The sequence below is a fragment of the Drosophila navojoa genome, chromosome X (genome assembly GCF_054131105.1).
Source record: "Drosophila navojoa isolate 15081-1374.11 chromosome X, UAZ_NAV_1.0, whole genome shotgun sequence".
Taxonomy (NCBI): domain Eukaryota; kingdom Metazoa; phylum Arthropoda; class Insecta; order Diptera; family Drosophilidae; genus Drosophila; species Drosophila navojoa.
The window spans coordinates 862,736-888,489 of NC_142895.1; the positions used below are offsets into that span (position 1 = coordinate 862,736).

The following is a 25,754-nucleotide window of genomic DNA, read 5'->3' on the forward strand; positions in this document are numbered from 1 at the left end:
GCTCAGTGCGGCGTAAGCTCGTATAGAGAAAGAGACTGAAAGACGGACGGAGAGGGATGGCGGACGAACAGTGGGACAGAAGGCATGACGGAAGAAATGAAAAATGAACGGACAGAACTACGAGAATACAATGGACCAACAGAGAAATTGACGAACGGCCGGACGGAAAGACAGACGGACAAACAGAAAGATGGGCGGAAAGATGCGAAGGAACCAGGCAGGCTTCGACACGAATGGGACGAACAGGCGACGAGACGGACGGAGCATATGAGGCTATAGATGATGAAACAAACAAACGGCATTGCACGCAACTAAAATGCTCCACAGTGAATGAACAGCCGAACACAATTGATGGGTCGTTAATAAAGTCAACAAATGTTCTATGTGGAACATGGGGAACAGAAGGAAGAAAAAGCACAGATATATGTAGATGTATTTATGTTTGCATTAACACTAATTAACCGCAAGGCTCTAGGCCCTAGAATAACTGAATTAAAACATAAAAAGGACTTAAGGGCGCTAAGAATTTCAGAGTGGGCTGTGCACGACTGGCAGATACCCTTGCGTCGCATAGCGAAGAATCAGAAAGATATATGAGCCACGAGTATGCTCGATATGGTTATTTATATAGAATTTGTAATCGATTTTTATCGATTTCTTATTAATTAGCGTAGCTATCGATGACTTCGGATAGACAGAGAAATGAGAAATGAGTGGATAGACTGGCGGAAAATGAGACAAAATGCGATATGGACTAACACAGGTAGCAGAGCAAGACAGAAGATGAGCTAGAGAGAGAGAGAAACGGCTGGCGCTACGAGCAAATGAAAAAGTTAACTCTCCTACTCCACTGAAGTAGATCTGGAACACATGCACACATACACACACACTCTGTGCAAGTAGCCATGTCACACACTTAGAAATCGATATAGAGCTTCACAGAAATCGATATACCCCTTCAACGCGCGCTCGCACTTAATTCCGTCTATATATAAATATTTATCACTAATTAACCGCCATCGAGGCTCTGAGGATAATTGTAAAAATAAAACACACACACACACACAAAACAGAAAAAAAGAATAAAAAAAATAAAGGAAACAACAACAAAAACAATCAAAATGACTTTTTATGCAAATGCCGTTATTAATTAATTATTTACGAATTCGATTGTTACACTTTTTCTTGCTTTTTTTTTTCTTTTTCATTTTCAATTCTCATTTTTTGTTTATGCACATTTCGCATTTTTGTTTATGTTTTTTATCACATTCGAACTCAGCGATGAACAAGCATTTGTTGCTATAGTTGAATCTTGTTGTTGTTGTTGTCGTTGCTGTGGTTGTTGTTGTTGTTGTTGTTGCTCACGCGCTTTAATTCAATTTGCTGTTAATGCGCGTAATTGATTTGAGCAGCTTAATTGCAATTGATGGCAAGCCCTTCAGCATCCCTAAGTGTATCTGTATCTGTATCTGTATCTGTATCTGTATCTGTATCTGTATCTGTATCTGTATCTGTATCTGTATCTGTATCTGTATCTGTATCTGTATCTGTATCTGTATCTGTATCTGTATCTGTATCTGTATCTGTATCTGTATCTGTATCTGTATCTGTATCTGTCTGTATCTGTATCTGTATCTGTATCTGTATCTGTATCTGTATCTGTATCTGTATCTGTCTGTATCTGTATCTGTATCTGTATCTGTATCTGTATCTGTATCTGTATCTGTATCTGTATCTGTATCTGTATCTGTATCTGTATCTGTATCTGTATCTGTATCTGTATCTGTATGTATCTGTATCTGTATCTGTATCTGTATCTGTATCTGTATCTGTATCTGTATCTGTATCTGTATCTGTATCTGTATCTGTATCTGTATCTGTATCTGTATCTGTATCTGTATCTGTATCTGTATCTGTATCTGTATCTGTATCTGTATCTGTATCTGTATCTGTATCTGTATCTGTATCTGTATCTGTATCTGTATCTGTATCTGTATCTGTATCTGTATCTGTATCTGTATCTGTATCTGTATCTGTATCTGTATCTGTATCTGTATCTGTATCTGTATCTGTATCTGTATCTGTATCTGTATCTGTATCTGTATCTGTATCTGTATCTGTATCTGTATCTGTATCTGTATCTGTATCTGTATCTGTATCTGTATCTGTATCTGTATCTGTATCTGTATCTGTATCTGTATCTGTATCTGTATCTGTATCTGTATCTGTATCTGTATCTGTATCTGTATCTGTATCTGTATCTGTATCTGTATCTGTATCTGTATCTGTATCTGTATCTGTATCTGTATCTGTATCTGTATCTGTATCTGTATCTGTATCTGTATCTGTATCTGTATCTGTATCTGTATCTGTATCTGTATCTGTATCTGTATCTGTATCTGTATCTGTATCTGTATCTGTATCTGTATCTGTATCTGTATCTGTATCTGTATCTGTATCTGTATCTGTATCTGTATCTGTATCTGTATCTGTATCTGTATCTGTATCTGTATCTGTATCTGTATCTGTATCTGTATCTGTATCTGTATCTGTATCTGTATCTGTATCTGTATCTGTATCTGTATCTGTATCTGTATCTGTATCTGTATCTGTATCTGTATCTGTATCTGTATCTGTATCTGTATCTGTATCTGTATCTGTATCTGTATCTGTATCTGTATCTGTATCTGTATCTGTATCTGTATCTGTATCTGTATCTGTATCTGTATCTGTATCTGTATCTGTATCTGTATCTGTATCTGTATCTGTATCTGTATCTGTATCTGTATCTGTATCTGTATCTGTATCTGTATCTGTATCTGTATCTGTATCTGTATCTGTATCTGTATCTGTATCTGTATCTGTATCTGTATCTGTATCTGTATCTGTATCTGTATCTGTATCTGTATCTGTATCTGTATCTGTATCTGTATCTGTATCTGTATCTGTATCTGTATCTGTATCTGTATCTGTATCTGTATCTGTATCTGTATCTGTATCTGTATCTGTATCTGTATCTGTATCTGTATCTGTATCTGTATCTGTATCTGTATCTGTATCTGTATCTGTATCTGTATCTGTATCTGTATCTGTATCTGTATCTGTATCTGTATCTGTATCTGTATCTGTATCTGTATCTGTATCTGTATCTGTATCTGTATCTGTATCTGTATCTGTATCTGTATCTGTATCTGTATCTGTATCTGTATCTGTATCTGTATCTGTATCTGTATCTGTATCTGTATCTGTATCTGTATCTGTATCTGTATCTGTATCTGTATCTGTATCTGTATCTGTATCTGTATCTGTATCTGTATCTGTATCTGTATCTGTATCTGTATCTGTATCTGTATCTGTATCTGTATCTGTATCTGTATCTGTATCTGTATCTGTATCTGTATCTGTATCTGTATCTGTATCTGTATCTGTATCTGTATCTGTATCTGTATCTGTATCTGTATCTGTATCTGTATCTGTATCTGTATCTGTATCTGTATCTGTATCTGTATCTGTATCTGTATCTGTATCTGTATCTGTATCTGTATCTGTATCTGTATCTGTATCTGTATCTGTATCTGTATCTGTATCTGTATCTGTATCTGTATCTGTATCTGTATCTGTATCTGTATCTGTATCTGTATCTGTATCTGTATCTGTATCTGTATCTGTATCTGTATCTGTATCTGTATCTGTATCTGTATCTGTATCTGTATCTGTATCTGTATCTGTATCTGTATCTGTATCTGTATCTGTATCTGTATCTGTATCTGTATCTGTATCTGTATCTGTATCTGTATCTGTATCTGTATCTGTATCTGTATCTGTATCTGTATCTGTATCTGTATCTGTATCTGTATCTGTATCTGTATCTGTATCTGTATCTGTATCTGTATCTGTATCGGCTTAAGCTTAGATTTCTGTATGTTTATATGTTTACATATCTTTATATCTATAGAGCGCTACGTACTTAACCGTGCCGCGATCGTCGCTTAACTGATGAAACCGGCAAACGGCAAACAACGGCTCCAAAAAAAAAAAAAAAAAAAAAAAAAAAAAAACAAAAACAACCCCAAGCCAAAGACGCTCAACGATCAACAAACAGCAAACAACGATCAACGCCAACCTCATCCAGAGAGGAGAGAGCAAGAGCGTGAGCGCGCGAGATATAGAGAGAGGGAGAGAGTTGGGTTTCATGCAAAGCAATTCCCAAATTTCGCTTTACACCTCTTTCTCGATCAGCTTTTCAGCGACAATTTATACAGCTCGCACAGTTCGTGTGGAAACCAAAAGGCGAGCTGAAGCAACGATTAGTTGGACTATTCGCTGTCTGCATCAATTAATGGCAAGTGATTTGACATTCTCGGCTAATTATTGGCAGTCTATTGCAAGTGCTGCGAAGAAACTCATGTACTTGGGCATTAACAGCCAGTGCTATCGATCTATTCTTCTCGCCGTTGCCCGTCTATCGATCAGTATATCAATCATTAGTGAGCTATAAACTTGATTTGTCGAGAGTTAGCTCCTCAATCTGTTGGTCAGTCACTCAGACAATCAGTTTCAATCAATCAACAGTCATTCAGCCGATGATGGGTACAAATCTTTTCTCTTATGGCATATGTTAAGCCCATCAGTCAAAGACTGATCAATCAGTCTCTCATGCTAGATTGATGGTGACTTAAGTCTGACTGATGTATGGGTAATGTAGGATTGAAGCATGCCAGATACATGATTGATGTATGACTGGTATGTGATTGATATATGATTGACATACGAATTATGTACGACTGTAGAAGGACTGTTATTTGATTGATGCATGGCTTGTGTACTACTGATGTATGACAGGCGTATGATTGATGTACGCATGATGTATGACAGAGGAGTAACAGTTACATGATTGATGTATGGGTGTTGTATGACTAAAATATTACTGATGTATGATTGATAGATGACTGATGTGTGATAAGTGTTTCTTATATATATATATATACATATATATAATTGATGAATGCCTCTTATATGACTCTAATATTACTGATGATATTACTGAAGTCAAGAGGAATAAGAATTTTAATATATGCTATATATATATATATTGGTTGATCAATCAATGCGGATTGACTTGAAGTACACGTTTTGTGTGCACATCTACAAAAGCTGATTAGGGTATCTATAAGTTGGTAATCCCTCTTCTAGAAGCTCTGAGCATTTGCAGCGAAAGTATACAATGAATAAAATCAGAGCGAATTGGGGAAGGCGCTGAAAAGTAAGCAACATTCAGCTGGCTGATGCGTCAATCAAGCGTCGCAGCATTTGATAGGGCTATTAGGAATTTGCGCTTGACAATTTCCATTTCCGTTTCCGTTCGAAAACCTTTTGGCTAGGAATGCACACACTTTTTTATAACGTGATTTGATTTGTGCAGGAAATTGCAAGCGTGGCGGAAATTTCAAGCGCTCTTTTCTCTCGCTTTGCCGTGTCAAAGGTTATCTGTCTGGGCAATTGATTAGATTGAGCAACAGCAGCGGCAACAGCTAATCGCCGAATGGGTTTGTGTGAAAGGTTCAAATTGTCAATTGTGCTCGAAATGGGGGACTCACTCGAATAGTGAATGGAAGCAAAATACTTGAACTAATTTTCATTTTAATGATTCTATTTCCATTGCAGTCAATCATCGAGCCATATAAGCTGATCAATCAATATACATCACTCAAGCAGCCTAAACCAAAAGTAGCTCCCATCAATCAAGCAGTACTCAGTACTCCTGCACTCAGTCTAGAAAACTTAAAGCTCTGATTGAAAGGATCGAGACGAGATGATTGAGGAAGAGTCTTAAATAGGATACAATTCGTATCATCTCTCACCCTCTCTCTCTCTCACTCTTTCTCTATTTTCTTCAGCGTGTATCTACCTCCCTCTCCCTCCCTCTCTCTCTCTCACTTGGCATGCAAGCATGATTCATCTGATGTGGCCCAGTGCCCCACACAGCTCGCTTGGTAGCGGTCAGGGGCAGTCTACAAAGTGAAACAAATTATTTATAAACAATGTCTTAGCATTTAACATCACACACACATACGCACTCGTTTGCCCATGTATATGTGTATTCTATGTATGTGAGTACGTGCATATATAGGTACGTTCTCGTAAACATCAATCGCTTTGCCATTATCCATGGAAAAACATGAGAGGTATATCGACTACAGACAGCATTGGTCCAAGCAGGCGCTATGGCATGAGAGAGACAGACAAAGAGAGAGAGAGAGGGACTGAAAAGCATAGAATCAGAGAGATTCATAGAGTATAGAGCAAGGGAGAATCGGAGAGACCAATAGAGATAGAAGAAGGGAGACAGACACAAAGGCAAAGAATGAAAAAGTTAAGATTAAGGGAAAGAGATAGACAAACGGACACGCAAATAGACAGAATGACATACATACACAGGGATAGAGAGAGAGAGAGGGATAGAGAGAAAGTCAGAGAAAGCCTCACAGAGCAGAGCCGACAGAGATAATGAGGGACTCATTGGGAAAAGCAGAGAGAGATTCATTCAGAGACTCATTCGGGAAATGCAGAGAGCTCCGATCATCTTGTGCAATCGCTTCACACTCCCAACTCGTTGACGCCATATCTTTGTGGTGCTCTACAGGGTAGCGCCCGGTCATGCCACCAACATTTGAGTTTCGATCTTTTCTGCGCTGCGGACCGAGCGATAAGCATGCCATATAGAAAAGCATCAACACATTTCATATACATACAAAATATTGTTAAATTCCCAGTAGAGAAAGCGCGTAAATGCTCTGAGTAAATGTGATTACACACACACACACACACACACACACATAGATACATATAAAGATAGAGAGAGCCCATGAAGAGGAACCGTTGATATAGATTAAATACATTCGCTTGGAATCAGTTGCGCACTAAACTTTGCAAACGTCGAATCGAATCAGGCAAACAAAAATAATCGAAATAAAAAAATGGAATCTGCTAAATTGTTGTTAATAGGATTCATCTTCGTAGCCGGCAGCCGGGCAATGCCGCAGTATCCATGTAAGTATGGACGCATCATCTGTCTATATAGCTGTGCTCTTCACTCATTCCATTTTGGTGCATTTGGCAGCTAGCTACCGTTACAGTCAGCAGTACTGCCGGGATACGCTGACAGCCAGGCAGCTGTATGTGGGAGAAGTGTTTACACGGCCGGGGCAATGTGTGCGAGTGCAATGTCTGGGCACACTTCGCGTATGGGAGGATACGTAAGTGAGCGATAGAGACAGAGACAGAGACAGAGAGAGTGTAGATTGGCTGACCAATGACATGCACTGATATTCTATACATCATTTTCACTGTCATTCTTTATTAACCGTTACAGCTGTAAAGTGCCGGTTGGCTTGAAGGGGGACTGTCATGTGCTGCCGCCCACGGAAACCGATTTGGTCTATCCGAAATGTTGTCCCCTATACGAATGCAAAACGTTCACGTCGAATCCCGAGGGGGAGCTGGAGCAAACGAATACGTATGATCATCTTGGCAATTTGCGCAAATCGCATCTGACCGAGCTGATTATCATCAACAAGGATCGTCTAGCACCCAATTTTCCAGAGAGACCAACCGTGCAGCCAACTGTTCGAAAATATTCAGTATGAGCAAGCGCTATATATCTAAATATATACATACATATCTACATATGTGTATATGCATATGAATGTTTATAGTGTGAATTTGTAGTGTGATCAATTAGGCCGTAGTTAGTCGTTAAAAATTATCTGTGTCGCATTGTATTGTTAAGTGTTCCAAATATATGTATATCTTGAGCATAACGAAATTGCATTAAATGAAATTTGAATTCAACTGCAATGGCGGCATTTATTCTAAGACGGTGCTGTTATAATTTTCCGCCAACGATTAAAATATCCATAGTTGCAAGGAAAATTGAAAACATGTTGCCCACTAAAAAGCAGATAAAATACAAATTTAAAAAAAAAACTAAAGACGTACTAAATATATATATTTAATGTTTACGACAATTAAAATATTTAAATTCATAATTTCGCATTGCCAACCAGAGTATATATTTTAAACGATATATATTGTAACGCACAGCTGATCATCGTGCTTATATCGATAGCGACAATCAACATTGTAAATTATCGAAGTGACAATTGTTCGTAAGTAGGAAATTCTAGAAATATTTCAAAATACATAGAAGTTTTACGTCAGTTACGCTCGCTAACTAAATTTGTTTCATCGAAAAACAGCTAAATCGTGTGTAAATTTATTTTTGGCACAAGCGAATTCAATTTTAACAATCGACTGATAATTTCATCACACCAAGAAAATGTTAATGCGACTTGCATTGTCGAAGGCTCCATTGAGCTGCCAATTGCTGGCCAAATCCTCGAAACTTAACCCAAGTCTATTTCGCAACTATGCCCGTGGTCCAGTGCGCCCCCCACGCAATCCCGTAATTGTGGAGCGGGCTCCAGTACGCAGTCAACCCACGCTCAAAGAGAAGCTAATGGGCCCACCAAGTGAGAATGGTAAGTGCTTGCCTTCCAATTGTAGCCGTAACTAAACTGCGTGTGTTCTTCCAGCTTTTTCATTGGGCAAGGGAGCAGCTGCCGGAGCCGCTGCCGTCGGCCTAGGCGCCCTTTGCTATTACGGCATCGGCATGGGCAAGCACACAAGCATTGCGGACAACGCCATGTGAGTAGGAATTCCTTAAAATACATGCAGATATACATAGGCATACATATATGTACCTAGTATAGGCATTGACCAATTATTGCCTGTTACAGTATATAGTACAGTGGAAAAACAGAGAGAGCGAGAGAAAGATCTAGACCTCCTCTGCATCATTTAAAGCACAATCTGGAACAAAAGCCACCCACCTCCAGACCATCCTTGATATATTCTCTTATTCAATTGTGCTCTCAGTGAGCAATGGTACTTCACAAATCATAAGCCAAGACGATCACTCTCTCTCACTCTCTCTTTACCGCGCGCATAACATGCGATGATGCGAATGCTCCGTTTCTTCTCTTATAAAAGAGCAATGCCATTGTTTCATCTTATTTACGATTTCTCTTTCTCTCTCTCTTGATGTGTAGAATGTGGCCGCAATATGTGAAGGAGCGCATACAATCGACATACGCCTTCTTTGGGGGCTCCTGCTTGTTGACTGCCGCCTCTGCTGCTGCCGTCTTCCGCTCGCCTCGTCTGCTCTCACTGGCCTCGCGCGGTGGCTTTGTGGTAAGTCTAAACACCGTACACGCACCCACACGTACACACACACAGATATCTATATGTATGTATATGTTTACCGTAGTGGACACTAGCTTCGTTTGCTTTGGTCATTGGCAGTGGCGCTGTCACTCGCTCCATTCAGTATGAAAAGGGGTTGGGGCCAAAGCACTTGGCCTGGGCCGTGCATTGCGCTCTGTTGGGTGCTATGATAGCCCCATTGTGTTTCCTCGGTGGACCGATACTAACGCGCGCAGCTCTCTACACGGGCGGCATTGCCGGTGGCTTGTCGACGATCGCAACTTGTGCACCGAATGATAAGTTCTTGTATATGGGTGGTCCATTGGCCATTGGCTTAGGCGTTGTCTTCGCCTCATCCTTGGCATCAATGTGGCTGCCCCCAACGACCATGCTAGGCGCTGGTATGTTATTGAGTTTCGTCAAATCCTATAATATAGAGCTTATGCTAACTCTTCTGCTCGATTTTCTTCTAGGCTTGGCCTCGATGTCGCTATACGGCGGACTAATTCTCTTCAGCGGCTTCCTGCTCTACGATACGCAGCTGTTGGTACGCAGGGCTGAGGTGTATCCAGAGTACGCATATGCACCCTTCGATCCCATTAATGCGTAAGTGTAAATCCTTTAGTTACCTGTGATTCTCAAAACTCATTTGATGCTATATTTCAGTTCAATGTCTATCTATATGGATGTTTTGAATATATTTATACGCATTGCGACCATCATGGGACTTAACCATCGTAAATAATTTCAAGCAAATACAGTTGTGATATAATAATGATATATATGTTAACAAATAAATAAAGCTTACAGGCTATAAAGCCCAGAAAAAGTAATTGCATATGTGAATCTCTATAAATTGGTAAATAAATAGTGATGTGAGTGACCGGACCGGCAGTGTCTCAATCGATGTTATGCAATGCATATCGATTAAGCTAATGCCAGTGCCACTACATAGCATAACTATTTGTTGTTATTTTAATATTTGTTGCACATTATTTACTGCTTTATAAACGTCGGTATTATGCAATATATATGATTGTAGTTTAACCTTTTTGAAAATGTGTAGATGCATAACATATCGCCACTATATCGCGCAACGATTAGCTATCGCATGAATGACATCTTAAGCGATGTATACGATAACAAACCAGGATAATACGATAACAAACCTGTACAAAAGACAATTAAGGATTTAAGAGCTTACAAACTGCTTGGCTTTGACAACAGTGTCAAATGTGTGACAAAACTTTATTATTATAAATAGGATACATATGCTTGTGAGCACTTGCAAACTGTACTGAACAAAAAAAACTGAACAAAACACAAATCATTTTATACGCGACATTAAATCTAAAAAAATATATATTTGTATATATATACGTATATAATTCTTATATAGCTAAGCCGTGTTTTATTAAGTGCATAAACGTGTTTCAGGTGCGTTCCCGTCGATGCTATAATACAACCGTTTGGAAAAGAAGCAAAACTAAAGGCACAACGGGTAAGTAAGAGTCCTAGATAAGGCAAACGCCGGCAGCCGGCGGGGGCCGCGCCCTGCGTCAGGTACGCAGCAGCCGGCAAACGGTAAATCGATTTACGATAACAAAAATGTTTTCCGTTTCTTCTCCTCTGCTCTTGTGCGTTAATTGTTTGCAGCAGCCGCGACAGCAGCAGCAGCAGCAGCCGCTGAAACGAAAATAGCGCAAAAGGGAAAAGTTGAAGACAAAGTGGAGACCGACGATAGCTTGAGTCTTGAAATGGAGCGGCGTTATCTGAAGAATCCATTTGCTGATTTCGCGGGCGGTGAAAATACGCCCTTTGCCACCGATGAGGAGCACATAAAGACATTGATATGCACCTATGTGGATGCCATATTAGAGCATTGTCATCCCAATAGCGACGAAGAGGACAATCGCGGCGACTTGTATGTGGGCAATGCTGGCATTGCCTACATGTTCTGGAAGCTGAATAGCAATGAGCAGACCCGTGATCTCTATCCGGCCTTGGAGCATGCAGCTGCCTTCATACGCAATGCGAAAGTGAATGCCCAACGCTACAAGAAGAGATCGGCCGAGCGATATTCCTTTCTCTGTGGCAACGCCGGTATCTATGCCGTCTCGGCTGCCATATCCCAGGAGACTAAGAATACCGAGGAACTATCCATGGACTTGGCCAACTTTAAGTCGGGCATCCCATCGAGCAAGGAGTTCATGCATACAAAATATGGTTGTGACGAAATGCTAGTTGGACGCGCTGGCTATCTATCTGGCTGCTACTGGCTCAACGACGTGCTGCCAGAGAAGAAAATTACAGATGATGACCTCATCTCCATTTGCCAACTGATCATCCACAGCGGACGGGAGTATAGCAAACTGAATAACTCTCCGTTACCATTGATGTACCAATACCATGGCACAGAGTATCTGGGCGCTGCTCATGGCCTTTGCTCTATTTTGCACATGCTCTTGGACAGTCCCTGGTTTCGTACGGTTCCCATATCGGCGCCCGCCGCTGAGCTGCGGGACATCAAGCGCTCGATTGACTTCCTCCTGGAACTGCAGGATGGTGAAGGCAACTTCCCAGTTGCTATGGAGGACTTGCGTTCGGGCCGCGATAAGCGTCTTGTGCATTGGTGTCATGGTGCACCCGGCGCTGTCTACGTGATAGCCAAAGCCTATCTAATCTTCAAAGAGGACAAATATATTATATCACTGCGTCGCGCCGCGGATTTGGTATGGAAGAAGGGATTTTTGCGCAAGGGACCGGGCATTTGCCATGGCGTAGCCGGCAATGGCTACGTCTTCCTTCTCCTCTTCCGCTTGACCAACGAAATGAAGTACCTGTACCGTGCTCACAAATTCATGGAACTCTTAACTAATGCGGAATTCAAGCAACGTGCGCGCGTTCCTGATCGACCGCACAGCCTTTACGAGGGAGTCGCTGGCACAGTGTGCTTCCTTGTTGATCTACTGGAGCCGGAGCAAGCTTATTTCCCCTTTATGGATGTCTTTCATTAGATAGTCCCGACCACATCCCATCCCTCGCTCCAACCCCATTCTAGTCATTTTATTTCTTTAAATTCAGCGCCTATTTAGTAGATACTGCAGCTAGTGAGGACTATTCTTTTTAATTAGGATTTATCGATATCAGTAAAATTTTTAGGCGTCATTGTATACTTTCACTCTTCAATACCATTTTAGCCTCTTTTGTCAACCATCCAGTCTCTCTCTCTCTCTCCCTCACTCTGTCACCTTCGCTCCACTACTTGATTGCGTGGCTCAATCATATTCTCATATCAAAATTCCCTGTGCTTTAAGCTAAGCAATTAAAAATAATACGCATAAATATTCATATATATATATCTATATATATATATACACACATACACGATACACAAACAAATATACAATATATATTTATATACAATACTTACATTCATAAACTTAAAACAAATATAGACATATATATCTATATATATGTATACTGTGCTTTATACCTACGAGTAACTCCATTGAAGAGCTCTAAATTCTATTGTCAATAAAGATTATACTATAAAATATATGTGTATGTCTCTCATGCTCGGCGGCGAATATCGTAAGTTAATTGTATTTCAAATTTAGCGCCATCCTGCTGAATTTAATTATTATGTTACTCATCGCATATCGATGTCTAATATCGCAAACTTTCTTCATTTTAAATGAACTGTCTATCGATGTTAATGTATTCGTTGCTTTAGTTCACATTTGTCGGTATCTGCGCCGCAGAACTGGTTTATTATATTATAATGTTATTTTACAACAATCAATTACTATTGCATTTGCCGCATAAATAATCATATATTCGTAATTGAACAATTGAGGAGCCAGTGCGATGAGATCACATTCCTGCGATTTGCCGATGAATTGTTAAAGTCTGCTTGTTGTGCGATAAATGCTCATCGACAATCAACTTGCATCCCTAACTGGCTCTTTTCGTGGTGCGGACGCAATCTGCAAACTCGTGGCGAAATTTTGTATTAAATTTTCGTTGTCCATTTGCATAGCAAAACAAGGTTAATTGACACAGAACGACGCAGACTAAGGCATAGAAACATATATTAATGTTAATACTTACAGATGCCGGGCGTTGAAACAATCAAATCCAGTTGGGCCGATGAGGTGGAGCTCGACTATGGAGGCTTGCCACCAACAACCGAAACTATTGAGAATGGCCATAAATATGTGACCGAATACAAATACAATAAGGACGATAAGAAAACGAAAGTGGTGCGCACTTACAAAATATCCAAGCAGGTCGTGCCGAAAACTGTGGCTAAGCGCCGCACCTGGACCAAATTTGGTGATTCGAAGAACGACAAGCCCGGCCCGAATTCGCAAACCACAATGGTCTCTGAAGAGATTATAATGCAGTTCCTCAACTCCAAAGAGGATGAGAAGGCCAACGATCCGTTGCTCGATCCCACCAAGAACATTGCCAAATGTCGTATTTGCAATGGCGAGCATTGGTCTGTCAACTGTCCCTACAAAGGCACCGCCATGGACACCAATCTTATGGAGAAGAAGGCGGCAGCTGCTGCATCGGCAGCCGTGGATGCCCCCAAATCTGGAAAGTATGTGCCACCATTCCTCAAGGATAGTCAAAAGGGCGGTATGGGTATGCGTGGACGTGACGATACGGCCGCCATTCGCATTTCCAACTTATCGGAGTCCATGACCGAAGCGGATCTCGAGGAGCTGGTCAAGAAGATTGGTCCACAGAGCAAGATGTACCTGGCCCGCGATAAGAATACCGGCCTCTGCAAAGGTTTCGCCTACGTTCACTTCAAACAGCGCAAGGATGCGGCAGCGGCCATCGAGATCCTGAATGGTCACGGCTACGATCACTTGATCCTGAGTGTGGAGTGGTCAAAGCCACAGAACAACTAAAAGAGGGCAAGGCGTCGAAGTGTGCGTGTGTGCGACGTGTGTATGTGTGTGAAGAGGCAAGGCTGCCGGGAAAGTCAAGCAGAAGCGTGAAGAATAATGTAATTTGCTTTTTTTTATTTTGAATAACTACCACTTATAGAGACCCTGAAGCATACCGCATGTGTTACAAATAAATAGTACATGGTATCTAAGCTATAAGTTTGCTAAAAACACAAAAAAATAAACAAACTTGAAAAAGAAATTTCTTTGAATGAATATTTTCTATGCTATGCAGGTTGTTTATTTACATGCGCCGGTTTGACGTCACGAATGCTGCGAGCAGTGTTACCAAAGAACGTATTTATGCCGCAGCTCGCCGAGAAAGAGAGGGAGAGAGTCTAAAAGCAGCATATGTGACGTCACAAATATGTGAGCAACGCGCTCAGAGAGTGGCGCGACTGAGGACATGAATAACGGAAATCCAGCACGCACTCTCTCATAAACAATATTTTCGTGTTGGTCTGATTGGCATGTAAATGTGTTATACATACATATGTATACGTCAAATATTTATTTTTAATATAAATACATACATATGTATATTTTAAGTCGCATTTAGGTGTGTTAAGTACCTTTGATGGCAGAGCATATCAGACGGAAGAGAGAGCTGCACTCCGTGGAGCGTATAACATGTTGCTCGCTCTGCAGGGTATCGATGGGCCGACTAATAGCGAACTGTCTGTTCTGCTTGCGTAAATTGTGTTTTGTTTGTGCCGTGCGCTAAATATAGAAAATAGGTGCCGCTAAAGCATTTCAAATTTGAATATAGCAAAATGCAATATTTTTGATCTGCTGCTTGCTGGCAGGTCCACAGGTGTGTTCACAATGGAGGCCTCGTCGAATTTGGTCATAAAACGCGGCACGCGAATTCTGACTGAAAAGCCATTTGCGTATGTGCTCCAGTCGAAATATCGACTGGAACGCTGCGATAATTGTCTGGAAGCGTGAGTTGCAGTGGAATTTCAGAGTGAAATAATGCCATATAATATAATATTGCTTGCACAGGACAAAGGTGTTGAAGTGCTCCAATTGCCGTTATGTCTCCTACTGCAATCGCAGCTGCCAGCAACAGGCTTGGCCCATCCACAAGCACGAGTGCCTGTTCCTTAAGCGCGCGCTGCCGCGCATTGTGCCCGACGCGGCGAGAATGCTCTGCCGGCTTATATTGCGGCTGGAACATGGCGGCGATCTAGAAAGGGGCTACTACACGAAGCACGGGTCTCGCAAATTTCGCGATCTAATGTCACGTGAGTGGCAATTCATATACATATTTTCATATATGTAGATATGTATGTAGACTCCGTTTAATATTTTTCGATTTGCAGACTATACGGAGATTAAGCATGACCCGAAGCGCATTGAGCATTTGGAATCGTTGCATGCTGTGCTCACGGAAATGATGACGGACAGCGAAAAGGGAAGTCTAACTGGAAGTCTGGTACCCAACATGAATGAACTGATGAGCATTTATGGCCGTGTAAGTGTGAGCGAGAGGCAGCAGCAAAAGCCACTCAGCTACTCATATGGCTGCACTGCTCTAAACCATATGTGCGTCCCGCTCTATCTCATGCTGAGGCTGATTTGAAGTGTGACGTCTAGTTTAGTAAATTAATCTTGATATCATTTTCTGTCTCATTCATCATGCAGCTCATCACGAACGGGTTCAACATCCTGGATGCAGAGATGAACTCGATAGCGACTGCCATTTACCTGGGCGTCTCCATAACAGATCACAGCTGCCAGCCGAATGCGGTGGCCACCTTCGAGGGCACCGAGCTGCACGTGCACGCCATTGAGGACTTGCCTTGCCTGGATTGGTCCAAGATCTACATAAGCTACATCGATCTGCTCAACACGCCCGAGCAGCGGCGGGCAGATCTAAAGGAGCATTACTATTTCCTCTGCGTGTGCAGCAAGTGCATCGATCCGCAGGAGATGCACGAAATGACCGCAGCCGTTTGCCTGAATGGCAGCTGCGACGCTAGCGTCAATATACAATTGGATAAGTGTGAAAGCTGCGGAACGCCCGTGACGGAGCAGCTGCGCACCGACTACAACGAGGTGATGGCACTGACGCAGTCCAGCTTGGACTCCATGAGGGAGGTGGCCTGTAAGTGGGCGAAGCGGCCGGACCATGTGCTATACACACTCGTCATACTATACACACACTGTTCCCTTCCAGATCTGGACGTCTGCAAAGTATGCCTGGCCAAGCATCGCGGCATCCTGCATCCCTTAAACGTTTGGCACGTGAAGACGCTCGATGCCGCCTTCGAGGCATCCATCCAGGTGGGCAAGTGGACAGAGGCATTGGACTATGGAAGGCAGCTGCTGCCAGGCTTTGCTAAATACCATGGGCCATGGAACCCGTTGCTGGGTCTCCTCCAGCTGAAGCTGGGCAAGATCGAGCTATACGAGCGCAACTACAAGCAAGCCTTGCAGCACTTGCACGAGGCGCAGCGCATCCTGAACGTAACGCATGGACGAGATCATCGACTGTTGCTGGAGCAGCTGCGCCCGCTCATGCTGCAGGCCAAACACGAAATGCGAGGAGCTCAGATCGGCTAAGAGATAGACTACGGTTTGGTAATAAAGAGTTTAATTAAGTGTAAAGCAATTTGAAATGTATATATATTTGCAAATGGCGTTAGACGATCTGCGTGATGGCCTTGGCGCGCCGATCCGTGTCCTGGAAGAGGGCGCGTATCAAGTGCTTGATCTCATTCGCTTGGTAATTGGCCGTCAGCGGACCGGCGCCATCGCACCACAGTTCCGTAATTTCCTTCAGCGAGGCGTTCATCATGGTCTTCAGCTGCTGCAGCTTCTGCCAGCTGCGCACCTGCAGCACCTCGTGCTTATCCTGGAACAGCAGCGGCCCCTTCTCCAGCACCACGTCGATCAGGTCGCTCAGCTCGCTAGCCATCGTCGCCGAAATGTCGCGCAGCGTAAACACCCGCTGCACCAGCTCGTTGACAAACGCATTCAGCAGCTCGCAGAAGCTGCTGTTGTAGACGTTCTCCGGCAGCACCTGCTGCCACACGTTCTTCAGCAGCTCCAGCTGGCGCAGGCACTGGCGCACCAGTCGCAACGGCGTCGAGCCCAGGGTGTGCGGATTTTCGAATTCTGTCAAAGTGCGAGAAGAGGCATTAATTAGTGGGAGTGTCACCGACTAGCAAATACCCTCACCCCAATCCAGAGCTGCAATTGCAATCATTCTAGGCACATGCGCCACCCATTTGGGCCCTCTGCCAACTTCACTCTCTTTACAGCCCCCCACTCCAATGCATTCATGCACTACAAATGTCCTCAGACTCAAGCCTGTACTCTATGCAATCGTTTGGCACTCTTAGAGTATCTGCATAGATATGGATAGATTTCTTGTCTCTGTCTAATCGTCTCACCAAAATTTCAATTCTCTCACTTTTGTAGTTGCCGAGATCGCTGAGGTCAGAATAGGATTTCTATATAAGATATATGTTCTAACTGCCTCTTCCCACTTGCATAATCTGTGTAGGAGAAGGAATATGAAGACCCACCGAATCCGCTCATGATATCCATCAATATTGACTGCTGATAGTTGAGCTGAACCCGCAAGTGCTTGGTGGCCGTGGACTGAAGCATCTTGACCAGCGAGGGATAGCTATCGATGCCGTTGTTGGCGTGCTGAGCCACCCAATGCGTCAGGTACTGGCAATTGTTGTGGAACAGCGCCGATTGCTGGGGAATGCTCTGCAGCAGCTTCTTATGCACCTTGGGCACCTCGTCGATGTACGTCTCCAGCAGCTGGGCAACGACTCCGGCCAATGGATCGGGCGTCGATTCTGCTGTCTTATCCGTTGGCTGGCGCAGCACGCGATCCATCAGCTTCACAAAATCCTATCAATGGGAAAGAGATGTGTTTTCATTATAAGTGAATAGCTAGGAATACGAATTCTATTTAAATATTGAACTACTTAGGTCTAAGCGGCAGCACGACTTTACGGACGAGTAAGCGAAGAGTCAGAAAGATAAACGACAGAACGGTAAATCCCTGGATGAATGAGTTGAAGGGAATACGGATAGGTAGATAGATTGATAGATAAGATAGTTAGATTGACGAATGAAGAACATAGAATAGATGGATGAGAATCACAGCCAAAGGAGAAGACTGTGCGGATAAGGAACAAAATAGTCTGGTAGATAGAGAGGGAGAGAGGAACGAGGGATAGTTGAAGTGAAGGAGGCGCAGGCGAACGTAGTGACAGATGTGTAGAGAGAGGCATGGGGGCGGGCAGCAGAGCGCTTGGTGAATTGAATACCCCGCCGAGCGTAATTGTTATATAAAGATGCTTGCCTGGGCGCTCTTCGAGATCATGCAGCGAGGAAACAGAAACGGATCACTGGCCACATTAGCAGATAGATTATTCGGAGCCACCAGCACCATATCCTGCAGATCGCGCTGTATTATCTCGCGAGCCGTGGCAAGGACACGGGCTGAGAGGCGATTCCGATAGTATGTATCGAACTCCTTGGTGAACTCGGTCAGAGCACAGTCCAGCTCTGGATTGATGAGATATGCATCCGCCAGCAGATGTTCGAACTGTAAAACATCTGCGCATAGAGTGGAGCTATTGTATTCATCCATTGTTTCCGGGACAGCGGGTATCAGGCACTCCTCGACGAGCAGCTGGAGCATGCGGTCCTTAACCTGATCGCCGATAACGGTGAACACATGCTGAGTGCCGTTGAGGTTGCTATTGATGGCACTCAGTGTCTGCAGCAGCAGGCGGAAATGATCAAATACATCCTTATAGTTGGGCCGCAGCAGAGCCGACGCGGCGTCCTGGTCCTTGATGGAATACGAGAGCGTTAGCTGTATGTGACTGTCATCCTTGGCGGCTTCATTGTATTCAACCGAAACGGGTTTCAGTATCAGCGGCTCTATGCAGTGCTCCAGCAGAAAGTTGCACAGCTTGACAGGATTGTAGCGTTCCTGGAACAGAGCACTCACAACGTCCTGCAGTTGCGTCTCGTCCTTGCTAATGAGCAGCGTAACGCATTTCGAATTGGGAAACGTTTTGCAATTCAATTGCACCAGGCGATCGAACCGCTCCTGCAGGTTCTGCTGCAGCAAATGCGCCTGCACATGGTACTTGACTTTAATGGATTCGTAGCAATCCAATGCCTGGAACAGTCGCTCCACCTCGGGCGCTACATCGGCAGAGTCTGTGGAGTCGCTGTAGATCAGGCTGCGCAGTTTGCCCATCAGGTCGAATACGACCAGGTAGTCTTTGTTGGCCTTCGCCTCTTCGACACACTGGAATAGATCGTCCAGCTTTAATATATGCTCGCTGACACGCAGCTCCAGCAATATTTCCCGCAGATCTTTGCTGCTCTTTGCCAGCTCAGCGCTGGCGTCGTTTAAGGCGGCTAGACCCTCCTCACCAACGCTGGCCAGCAGCTCGTTGATTTCGTCGCCCAGTATGGTCGCTTTCTCCAGAAAGATGTCGGGCGATGTATGATTGGGCATGAATTCTGTATAATTCTCATCAATATGCTTGCGTACGCGCGTTTGAAATCTTTCGGTGCGAACCAACATTTTCGTGATGGCCGATTTTGTTGTCTCAATGCTCTGCCCCTGGCCTTGGAAAGACTCCTGCAGCACCTGCTTTTGCGCCATCATTTTTAAAAGCGTTATTTACCAACGGCAAGGGCTCGAAAAATGTTTAAATTCTATGTGATGCTAATACAAACTGCAACGACGACGCTTGTTTACTTTTTTCTTTGCACTTATCGATTGCAATTTGAAAATGAAGTAGTCGAACTATTAGATATATGATAGCCGGCTATTATTCATCATAGTATCGATAGTTGTATGTGAAGTTTAAAAAAAAATTAATTGAGTATTTGCCGCTACAAGGCTGTGCCTGTGCTGTTGAATATAATTTTTATTAAAAATAAATGCGCAACTTTGTACATACTTTTTATATATTGCCAACAAAATAAATTATCGACTTTTGCCAAAAATTATTTGCTTATAAATATGTTGTGAGCTATATCGATACCATGGCAACTGTAATCGGTATTTTGATCAATGCAAATTAGAGTCTAATTGCGTACAATGACTGCACACAGAACAAATAAATGTACAAAATGTATACACATATTGCTAATTGTTGCAATAACTGGAAGCGGCACAGTTCATGGCATTGAGCCTATATCAGCAATTACAGGCACGGCAATAGTTACCGGCATTTTTGGCGCGAGCAATTACTTTTATTGCAAGTTTGCCGAATGCTGTGACGAACGCAGCGTGCCAGGCAATATAGGAAGTAAGTCGATTGAATACAAATAAAGATTTGTTGATAGCAAACACATTTCCAGAATTAAAGGAGTCATTGTCTCGTACGCTCTTTGGCCAACATATTGTGCAGCAATATGTTGTTTCCGCTCTCATGGCCCATTTACAATCGACAAATCCTTCTCGGAAGCCGTTAGTTATGAGCTTTCATGGAACGCCGGGCACGGGAAAGAGCTTCGTGGCTGACCAGATAGCAGAAGCTCTTTACCTAGAGGGTACAAAGAGCAAATATGTGCACAAGTATTTGGGCCGGGCGGATTTCGCTCATCCGAGTCGCCTGAACGAGTACAAGGAGCGCATCAATAATGAGGTACGGAAAAGCATCAAGGAATGCCCGCGCTCACTCTTCATATTCGATGAGGTGGACAAGATGCCGGTTGGCGTCTTCGACACGCTGACATCCTTCATTGACTATGCAGCCAATAAGGGCGATGCCGATTATACGAAAGCCATATTTATATTCCTATCAAATACGGCGGGCATCGAAATTTCTGACCACTTGGTCCGCCTTATGAAGAGTGGCAAACGGCGCGAGGATACGAAACTCTCCGATTTCGAGAAGATGCTAGAGCTGTCTGCGTACAATATGGAGGGCGGCTTGAAGAAGACGAACATGATCGAGGCGCATGCCATCGATCACTATGTTCCCTTCATGGCCCTCGAGAAGGCCCACATCGTCCTGTGCGTGGAGGCCGAGTTTGAACGCCATGGATATCGTCCCACACTGAAGGATATTCAACAAGTTGTTAATGAAGCCGCTACCTACGATCCCAAGCATAGTATGTTCGTCACATCCGGTTGCAAAACGATCGAAAAGAAGGTCGCCGTTGTTGTCTATGACAACAAGACTTGAAAGTCTCGACCCAGTTCACTTTTATTTTTATATAAATGTATATACACATATATATTAAAACGGATGGAATCTTTTAAGACTCACCAACAGCTCGCGAGATTTAACGATTACTATTGAAAGACAGTTCTGAACTCTACTTCCCGCGCGTTTAATAACTTTCCTCTTTTACATATTAATAGATTTAAATGAACTTATTGTTACCAGGGATTGAGCCACTTGAGTCGCGCATCCTTTCTCAGCAGCTCCGTGTCCAATCGTTTGGGCTGTTGGTCAAACTCTGCGCGTGCCTCGCTGCGCTCTTCCACAGCTCCGATTTGTTTGGTCACCAAACATTCGCCGTTCTCTTTGAGTATCGTGTGCTTGATGTCCTGTTTAGTTGGTTCACCGTAGGGGAATGTCACTGGGGACACTTTGATCAAATGCTTTATCTTCCATAGCCGGGCATTATTTTCGGGAATATTTTTAACCACGGTGAAATCGCTTTGCTTGCCGTCCAAGCCCAAGTCTTTGAGTAGGCGCTTCTCCCAGTAAGGATTGCCCTTGACGGGCTTGATGCGCTGCACGCGAAATAGCTTGGCCGGCTCGATTGGTGGATCTTGATGGTCGGGCGTTCTATACAATTGTCATTTCATTTTAAGAATTCTTTTTATCGGGCCGGGTTTTGCATCTCACCTGGGATAGTAAATAATATTCTCGTATTTTTTGCCATCTTTGTACAGGAACTTTTTGTTGTGCTTGCCATAGCTACGCTCGAGCCTCAGGCTGAGCTGCACCGGCTGTAATAGGCGCAATCTGTTCATTTTATTTAACAATTATGTTATTTATGAAATAAATTAACGAGACCAGCAGCTGCTTGGTTATGAAAGTCTACCAGGGCTACTGCGCAATATCGCCATTCACATATACACGCAATTTGAATTGAAGCTATCGATAGTTAGATCCCAAACAGTGTTGTAAGAATTCAGGCGATAGTTAAGCATATCGCTGGACGTCGCGATAATAAAGTTATTCAGGCACCAATTGAAATATTGACTATCTGTAACAGTTTTTCTTTTTTTCAAAATTCCACATTTGAGCGCTTTGTTGAGCTATTCTTTCTTGTGTTAAGTAAACAATATTATGGAAGAAATGAATTTTAGTAAGCTTTGAGATCTTCTCGCCAGCCGTCAAATGAAGTGCATATGAATATGAAATGTAAACGAAATTAAATATTTTACACAGCGATGAATAAATGAATAAATGTTGTATTAAAACTTTTATGTGACATTTTCCTTATGTATACATATATCTCTTATATTGTCAAGGGCCCCATTTTATTGGTGTGGCGTTACAGTTATATGATTAGCATAATCGTCGCCATTTTGTAACGCTGATTGGCTAGTGGCTTTGTATGCAGCGCTTCCCATTGGCTGCCGCTTGGCCATACAAACGGGGGTTGCTTGGCTCATACGGCTGCTGACTATAAAGGATGCTGCAGCATCCGCACAGCGTCTCAGTTCGTTTCGAAAGCTTTGCGGGCGCAGGACATCAGCATAAAAACTGAAACACAAATCTCAAATTCAGTTTCTGTGTCTGATTGCGATTCTTGTAAGTAAAAGTTGATCCACTTCAAGTTAGTGCTCAAGTTGGTTTTTGTTCTGGTTAAATATTATTTTCAAGTGCGTGTTTTCATCTCTGGAGTACAATTGCCGCCCTAAACGAGTTCTTAGGATTCGTGAAGCGCATTCAACAGCAAAATCAAAAAGGGGTTCGAGGCTCGAAGTTCGAACACCGCCTCAACTCCCGCGGGCCACAATAAATGCAAACGTGACAATTGTTCCGTCGTTATTTGTGTAGGTGTGAAAATATGTCGCAAATAAAAGCCCGAAGAGCAACAGCAACAATGACGATAATAAGTAAACATAATAATAATCACAATAAATATAATATAATAGCAAACGCAAACAAAACACGTGACCAGAAAGGGTTCCCCAAAGGGGTTGACTGATGCACACACACACACACCCTTCGGACGCCCACGGCATTGTTCTATAAATAATGCAACTGTTATTTGCTACGTGGGCGTGTCTGTGGGCGGAGAAGCAATGCAAACATTCTTAATCAAGCAGTGCTTGAGATAGCGCCAACAAAAAAAATATATAAGTATATATGTACATACATATATCTGTACACCTGATCCGATTGAAACAGCTCTTCGTAAAATCTGTATAGAGTGCATATATGTATTCCTGATGATTCATTAGACTCATCAAGACTCTAGTTTGAGACCAAAGCCGTTCTTCAGGAATATCATTACCGCCTATTGCTATCGATTATCATTAGCATTAACATCGATAAAAATCGATTTGGAGATTGATGTCTCCAAGCACAAATCTAGAAATGTTGGAGTTGGAAAATTCAGATTAGGCTCTACTGGGCTTTATATCAATTGAAAATAATTTCGTCTGGAGATTTATATTTAACTCGAGAAATTGTGGACCCAGCGACGTCCCATTTGGTATGTGGCTGCTTGAAGTAAAGAATAATTCCTTTTTGGAAAAATTACATATTTGATTGGGCAAACCTTCTCAGGACAACTCTATTCAAAGCCCTTAAGACTTGGTTTCTCTGAGTTAGCTCGAGGTCAGGGACAATAGACCTGGTATAAGGACTCTCGCAAAATGATTAACTACTATTGGAGCAAAGTAGTGGTTATAGCGCGAGCAAATAGCTCTCTAGGGAATAGCTCACGCTTTAGATACCTTTCTCTCTATAACATCGAATTTAGAACTTGAACTTGACAGCTTGTGATCTTTCTCTCAACCCCAAACAGTGGTCAGCCGAGGTGCAGCAGCATCGGGATTGGGATTAGGAGCATCATCCAAATATGGTTTACGATATGGCGCACTTGGCACCCGGGCCGCCGCAGAGCATTTCACTGAGTCGCTACTATATGGATCAGGACGACGACTTGGCGTCGGGCAACAGCAGTGCGAACATATCGAACGGCCATGGTCTGGGGCATGTCGCCAGCGAGGACTACGCGGCGAGCACGACGCTGGACATCGACCAGCGGTATCAGGCGCGGATCGCGTGCGAGACGGCGGCACAGCCGGCGCTGCCCGGGCCGCCGCCAACGCCGGCGCCGCGGCGTCGCACCACGCCCATCACCCACCTGGATCCCTCCGAGCTGGTGGGGCTGTCCAGGGAGGAGCGTCGTCGGCGGCGCCGCGCCACGCTCAAATATCGAACGGCGCATGCGACGCGCGAAAGGATACGCGTGGAGGCCTTCAACGTGTCCTTTGCGGAGCTGCGCAAGCTGCTGCCCACGCTGCCGCCGGACAAGAAGCTCTCCAAGATCGAGATCCTCAAGCTGGCCATCTGCTACATAGCGTACCTCAATCATGTGCTCGAGACGCCCTGAGATACCGCCAACGCCTCCAGCTGCAGCCAGTTGCCAGGCGCCATGTTTCTCAACAACAGCTCCACCTCCACCTCCTCCTCATCCTCCACGACCTCCTACCCCTACAACTAACCACAGCTCCGACATACAATACCTATCTAAATCTATCTATATATATAAATATGTATGTATATCTATTCTAGTCCATAGAATCAACTCGATCTTAGGCAAAGTGTAAATTCGTGTTTTTTTTTTTCATAGAGTATAGCTATATGTGTAATACGTGATATTTGCTTATATATCCAAGTCCAGCAATAAATTGATCTATATGTATCTGTGTATGTATGTATATATTGTACAGCAACTATGCGAGTTTACTTTTGGGGGCTACCTAAGAAACGGATTGGAATACTCTATATAGATTCTCTGTACCTGTCTTTGCTTACTCTTTACTATCGCTTAATCTCAGCACGATCTTCATCTAACTCTTTTATTCAATCCCTCTGTATATATGTATGTACATATGTTTATCTCCCCCTCTCTGTCTCTCTATCTCTTTCGGTCTCTCTCTCTATCTCCTTTCCACTTTCGATTTACCTTAATGTGGTTATATAACGCACTACAGGGTATCTCTGACCCAATCATTCACCAATCTAAAGACAAATGTCTTTACTTGAGCTACTATTAAAGGTATATCTAATTAATGTTAATAATTTTTATGTATCATATCTGGGATTGTCCTTTTGGAACACTTGCATGGCCACAATATTCGTCATCTATTCCCAGAGTCTGCCTCATTATAAATCGAAATTCATCATTTACAGGGTATCTCAGCGTCAGTCAGTCACCCAGTTTAGGAAAGTTGCGTGGCTCAGCTGGCGTTGTCAGGTTTTCCATTTGTTTTGCTGTCTGCGCGCAATACGCCAGATGCGCCAAGCCCCAATCCAGAAC

The 25,754-nt window shown here is 43.1% G+C and overlaps 9 protein-coding genes across 10 annotated transcripts; 7 read left to right on the plus strand and 2 right to left on the minus strand.

The window, feature by feature from the left end:
• The first annotated feature begins 6,869 nt into the window (after positions 1–6,869).
• Positions 6,870–7,851, plus strand: Vago (vago). Its single transcript, XM_018109942.3, has 3 exons — positions 6,870–7,050; positions 7,121–7,256; positions 7,373–7,851. The coding sequence occupies exons 1-3, from the start codon at positions 6,978–6,980 to the stop codon at positions 7,644–7,646; spliced, it is 483 nt and encodes a 160-aa protein (XP_017965431.1). The 5' UTR covers positions 6,870–6,977; the 3' UTR covers positions 7,647–7,851.
• A 226-nt stretch (positions 7,852–8,077) lies between these two features.
• On the plus strand, positions 8,078–10,097 carry LOC108657498 (growth hormone-inducible transmembrane protein). 2 transcript variants are annotated; one of them, XM_089264246.1, is made up of 7 exons: positions 8,078–8,168; positions 8,259–8,540; positions 8,595–8,706; positions 9,111–9,252; positions 9,329–9,665; positions 9,738–9,870; positions 9,931–10,097. In XM_089264246.1, exons 2-7 carry the CDS (start codon positions 8,339–8,341, stop codon positions 10,007–10,009), a joined length of 1,005 nt encoding a protein of 334 aa, XP_089120372.1. In that variant the 5' UTR covers positions 8,078–8,168; positions 8,259–8,338; the 3' UTR covers positions 10,010–10,097. The 2 variants fall into 2 exon arrangements, with proteins under 2 accessions (XP_089120372.1, XP_017965612.1); XM_018110123.3 differs by lacking the exon at positions 8,078–8,168 and having other exon boundaries at positions 8,175–8,540.
• Positions 10,098–10,481: 384 nt separating this feature from the next.
• On the plus strand, positions 10,482–12,821 carry LOC149090501 (lanC-like protein 3 homolog). Its single transcript, XM_089263377.1, has 3 exons — positions 10,482–10,499; positions 10,702–10,765; positions 10,924–12,821. The coding sequence occupies exon 3, from the start codon at positions 11,022–11,024 to the stop codon at positions 12,279–12,281; it is 1,260 nt and encodes a 419-aa protein (XP_089119503.1). The 5' UTR covers positions 10,482–10,499; positions 10,702–10,765; positions 10,924–11,021; the 3' UTR covers positions 12,282–12,821.
• Positions 12,822–13,154: 333 nt separating this feature from the next.
• eIF3g1 (eukaryotic translation initiation factor 3 subunit g1) lies at positions 13,155–14,430 on the plus strand. Its single transcript, XM_018110193.3, has 2 exons — positions 13,155–13,315; positions 13,380–14,430. Exon 2 carries the CDS (start codon positions 13,380–13,382, stop codon positions 14,187–14,189), a length of 810 nt encoding a protein of 269 aa, XP_017965682.1. The 5' UTR covers positions 13,155–13,315; the 3' UTR covers positions 14,190–14,430.
• A 457-nt stretch (positions 14,431–14,887) lies between these two features.
• Positions 14,888–16,845, plus strand: Smyd3 (SET and MYND domain containing, class 3). The gene is made up of 5 exons (XM_018109899.3): positions 14,888–15,172; positions 15,234–15,475; positions 15,554–15,705; positions 15,876–16,338; positions 16,411–16,845. Exons 1-5 carry the CDS (start codon positions 15,054–15,056, stop codon positions 16,794–16,796), a joined length of 1,362 nt encoding a protein of 453 aa, XP_017965388.1. The 5' UTR covers positions 14,888–15,053; the 3' UTR covers positions 16,797–16,845.
• On the minus strand, positions 16,811–20,025 carry Zw10 (Zeste-white 10 kinetochore protein). The gene is made up of 3 exons (XM_018109894.3): positions 18,562–20,025; positions 17,765–18,104; positions 16,811–17,351 (listed from the first exon to the last, which is right to left on the minus strand). Exons 1-3 carry the CDS (start codon positions 19,888–19,890, stop codon positions 16,876–16,878), a joined length of 2,145 nt encoding a protein of 714 aa, XP_017965383.1. The 5' UTR covers positions 19,891–20,025; the 3' UTR covers positions 16,811–16,875.
• Positions 20,026–20,277: 252 nt separating this feature from the next.
• On the plus strand, positions 20,278–22,286 carry Torsin (torsin family member). Its single transcript, XM_018109900.3, has 2 exons — positions 20,278–20,539; positions 20,592–22,286. The coding sequence occupies exons 1-2, from the start codon at positions 20,329–20,331 to the stop codon at positions 21,419–21,421; spliced, it is 1,041 nt and encodes a 346-aa protein (XP_017965389.1). The 5' UTR covers positions 20,278–20,328; the 3' UTR covers positions 21,422–22,286.
• Positions 21,556–22,291, minus strand: mRpL30 (mitochondrial ribosomal protein L30). Its single transcript, XM_018109902.3, has 2 exons — positions 22,094–22,291; positions 21,556–22,033 (listed from the first exon to the last, which is right to left on the minus strand). The coding sequence occupies exons 1-2, from the start codon at positions 22,219–22,221 to the stop codon at positions 21,619–21,621; spliced, it is 543 nt and encodes a 180-aa protein (XP_017965391.1). The 5' UTR covers positions 22,222–22,291; the 3' UTR covers positions 21,556–21,618.
• Positions 22,292–22,760: 469 nt separating this feature from the next.
• Positions 22,761–25,165, plus strand: HLH4C (Helix loop helix protein 4C). The gene is made up of 2 exons (XM_018109903.2): positions 22,761–23,008; positions 24,234–25,165. Exon 2 carries the CDS (start codon positions 24,288–24,290, stop codon positions 24,822–24,824), a length of 537 nt encoding a protein of 178 aa, XP_017965392.1. The 5' UTR covers positions 22,761–23,008; positions 24,234–24,287; the 3' UTR covers positions 24,825–25,165.
• The last annotated feature ends 589 nt before the right edge of the window (positions 25,166–25,754 follow it).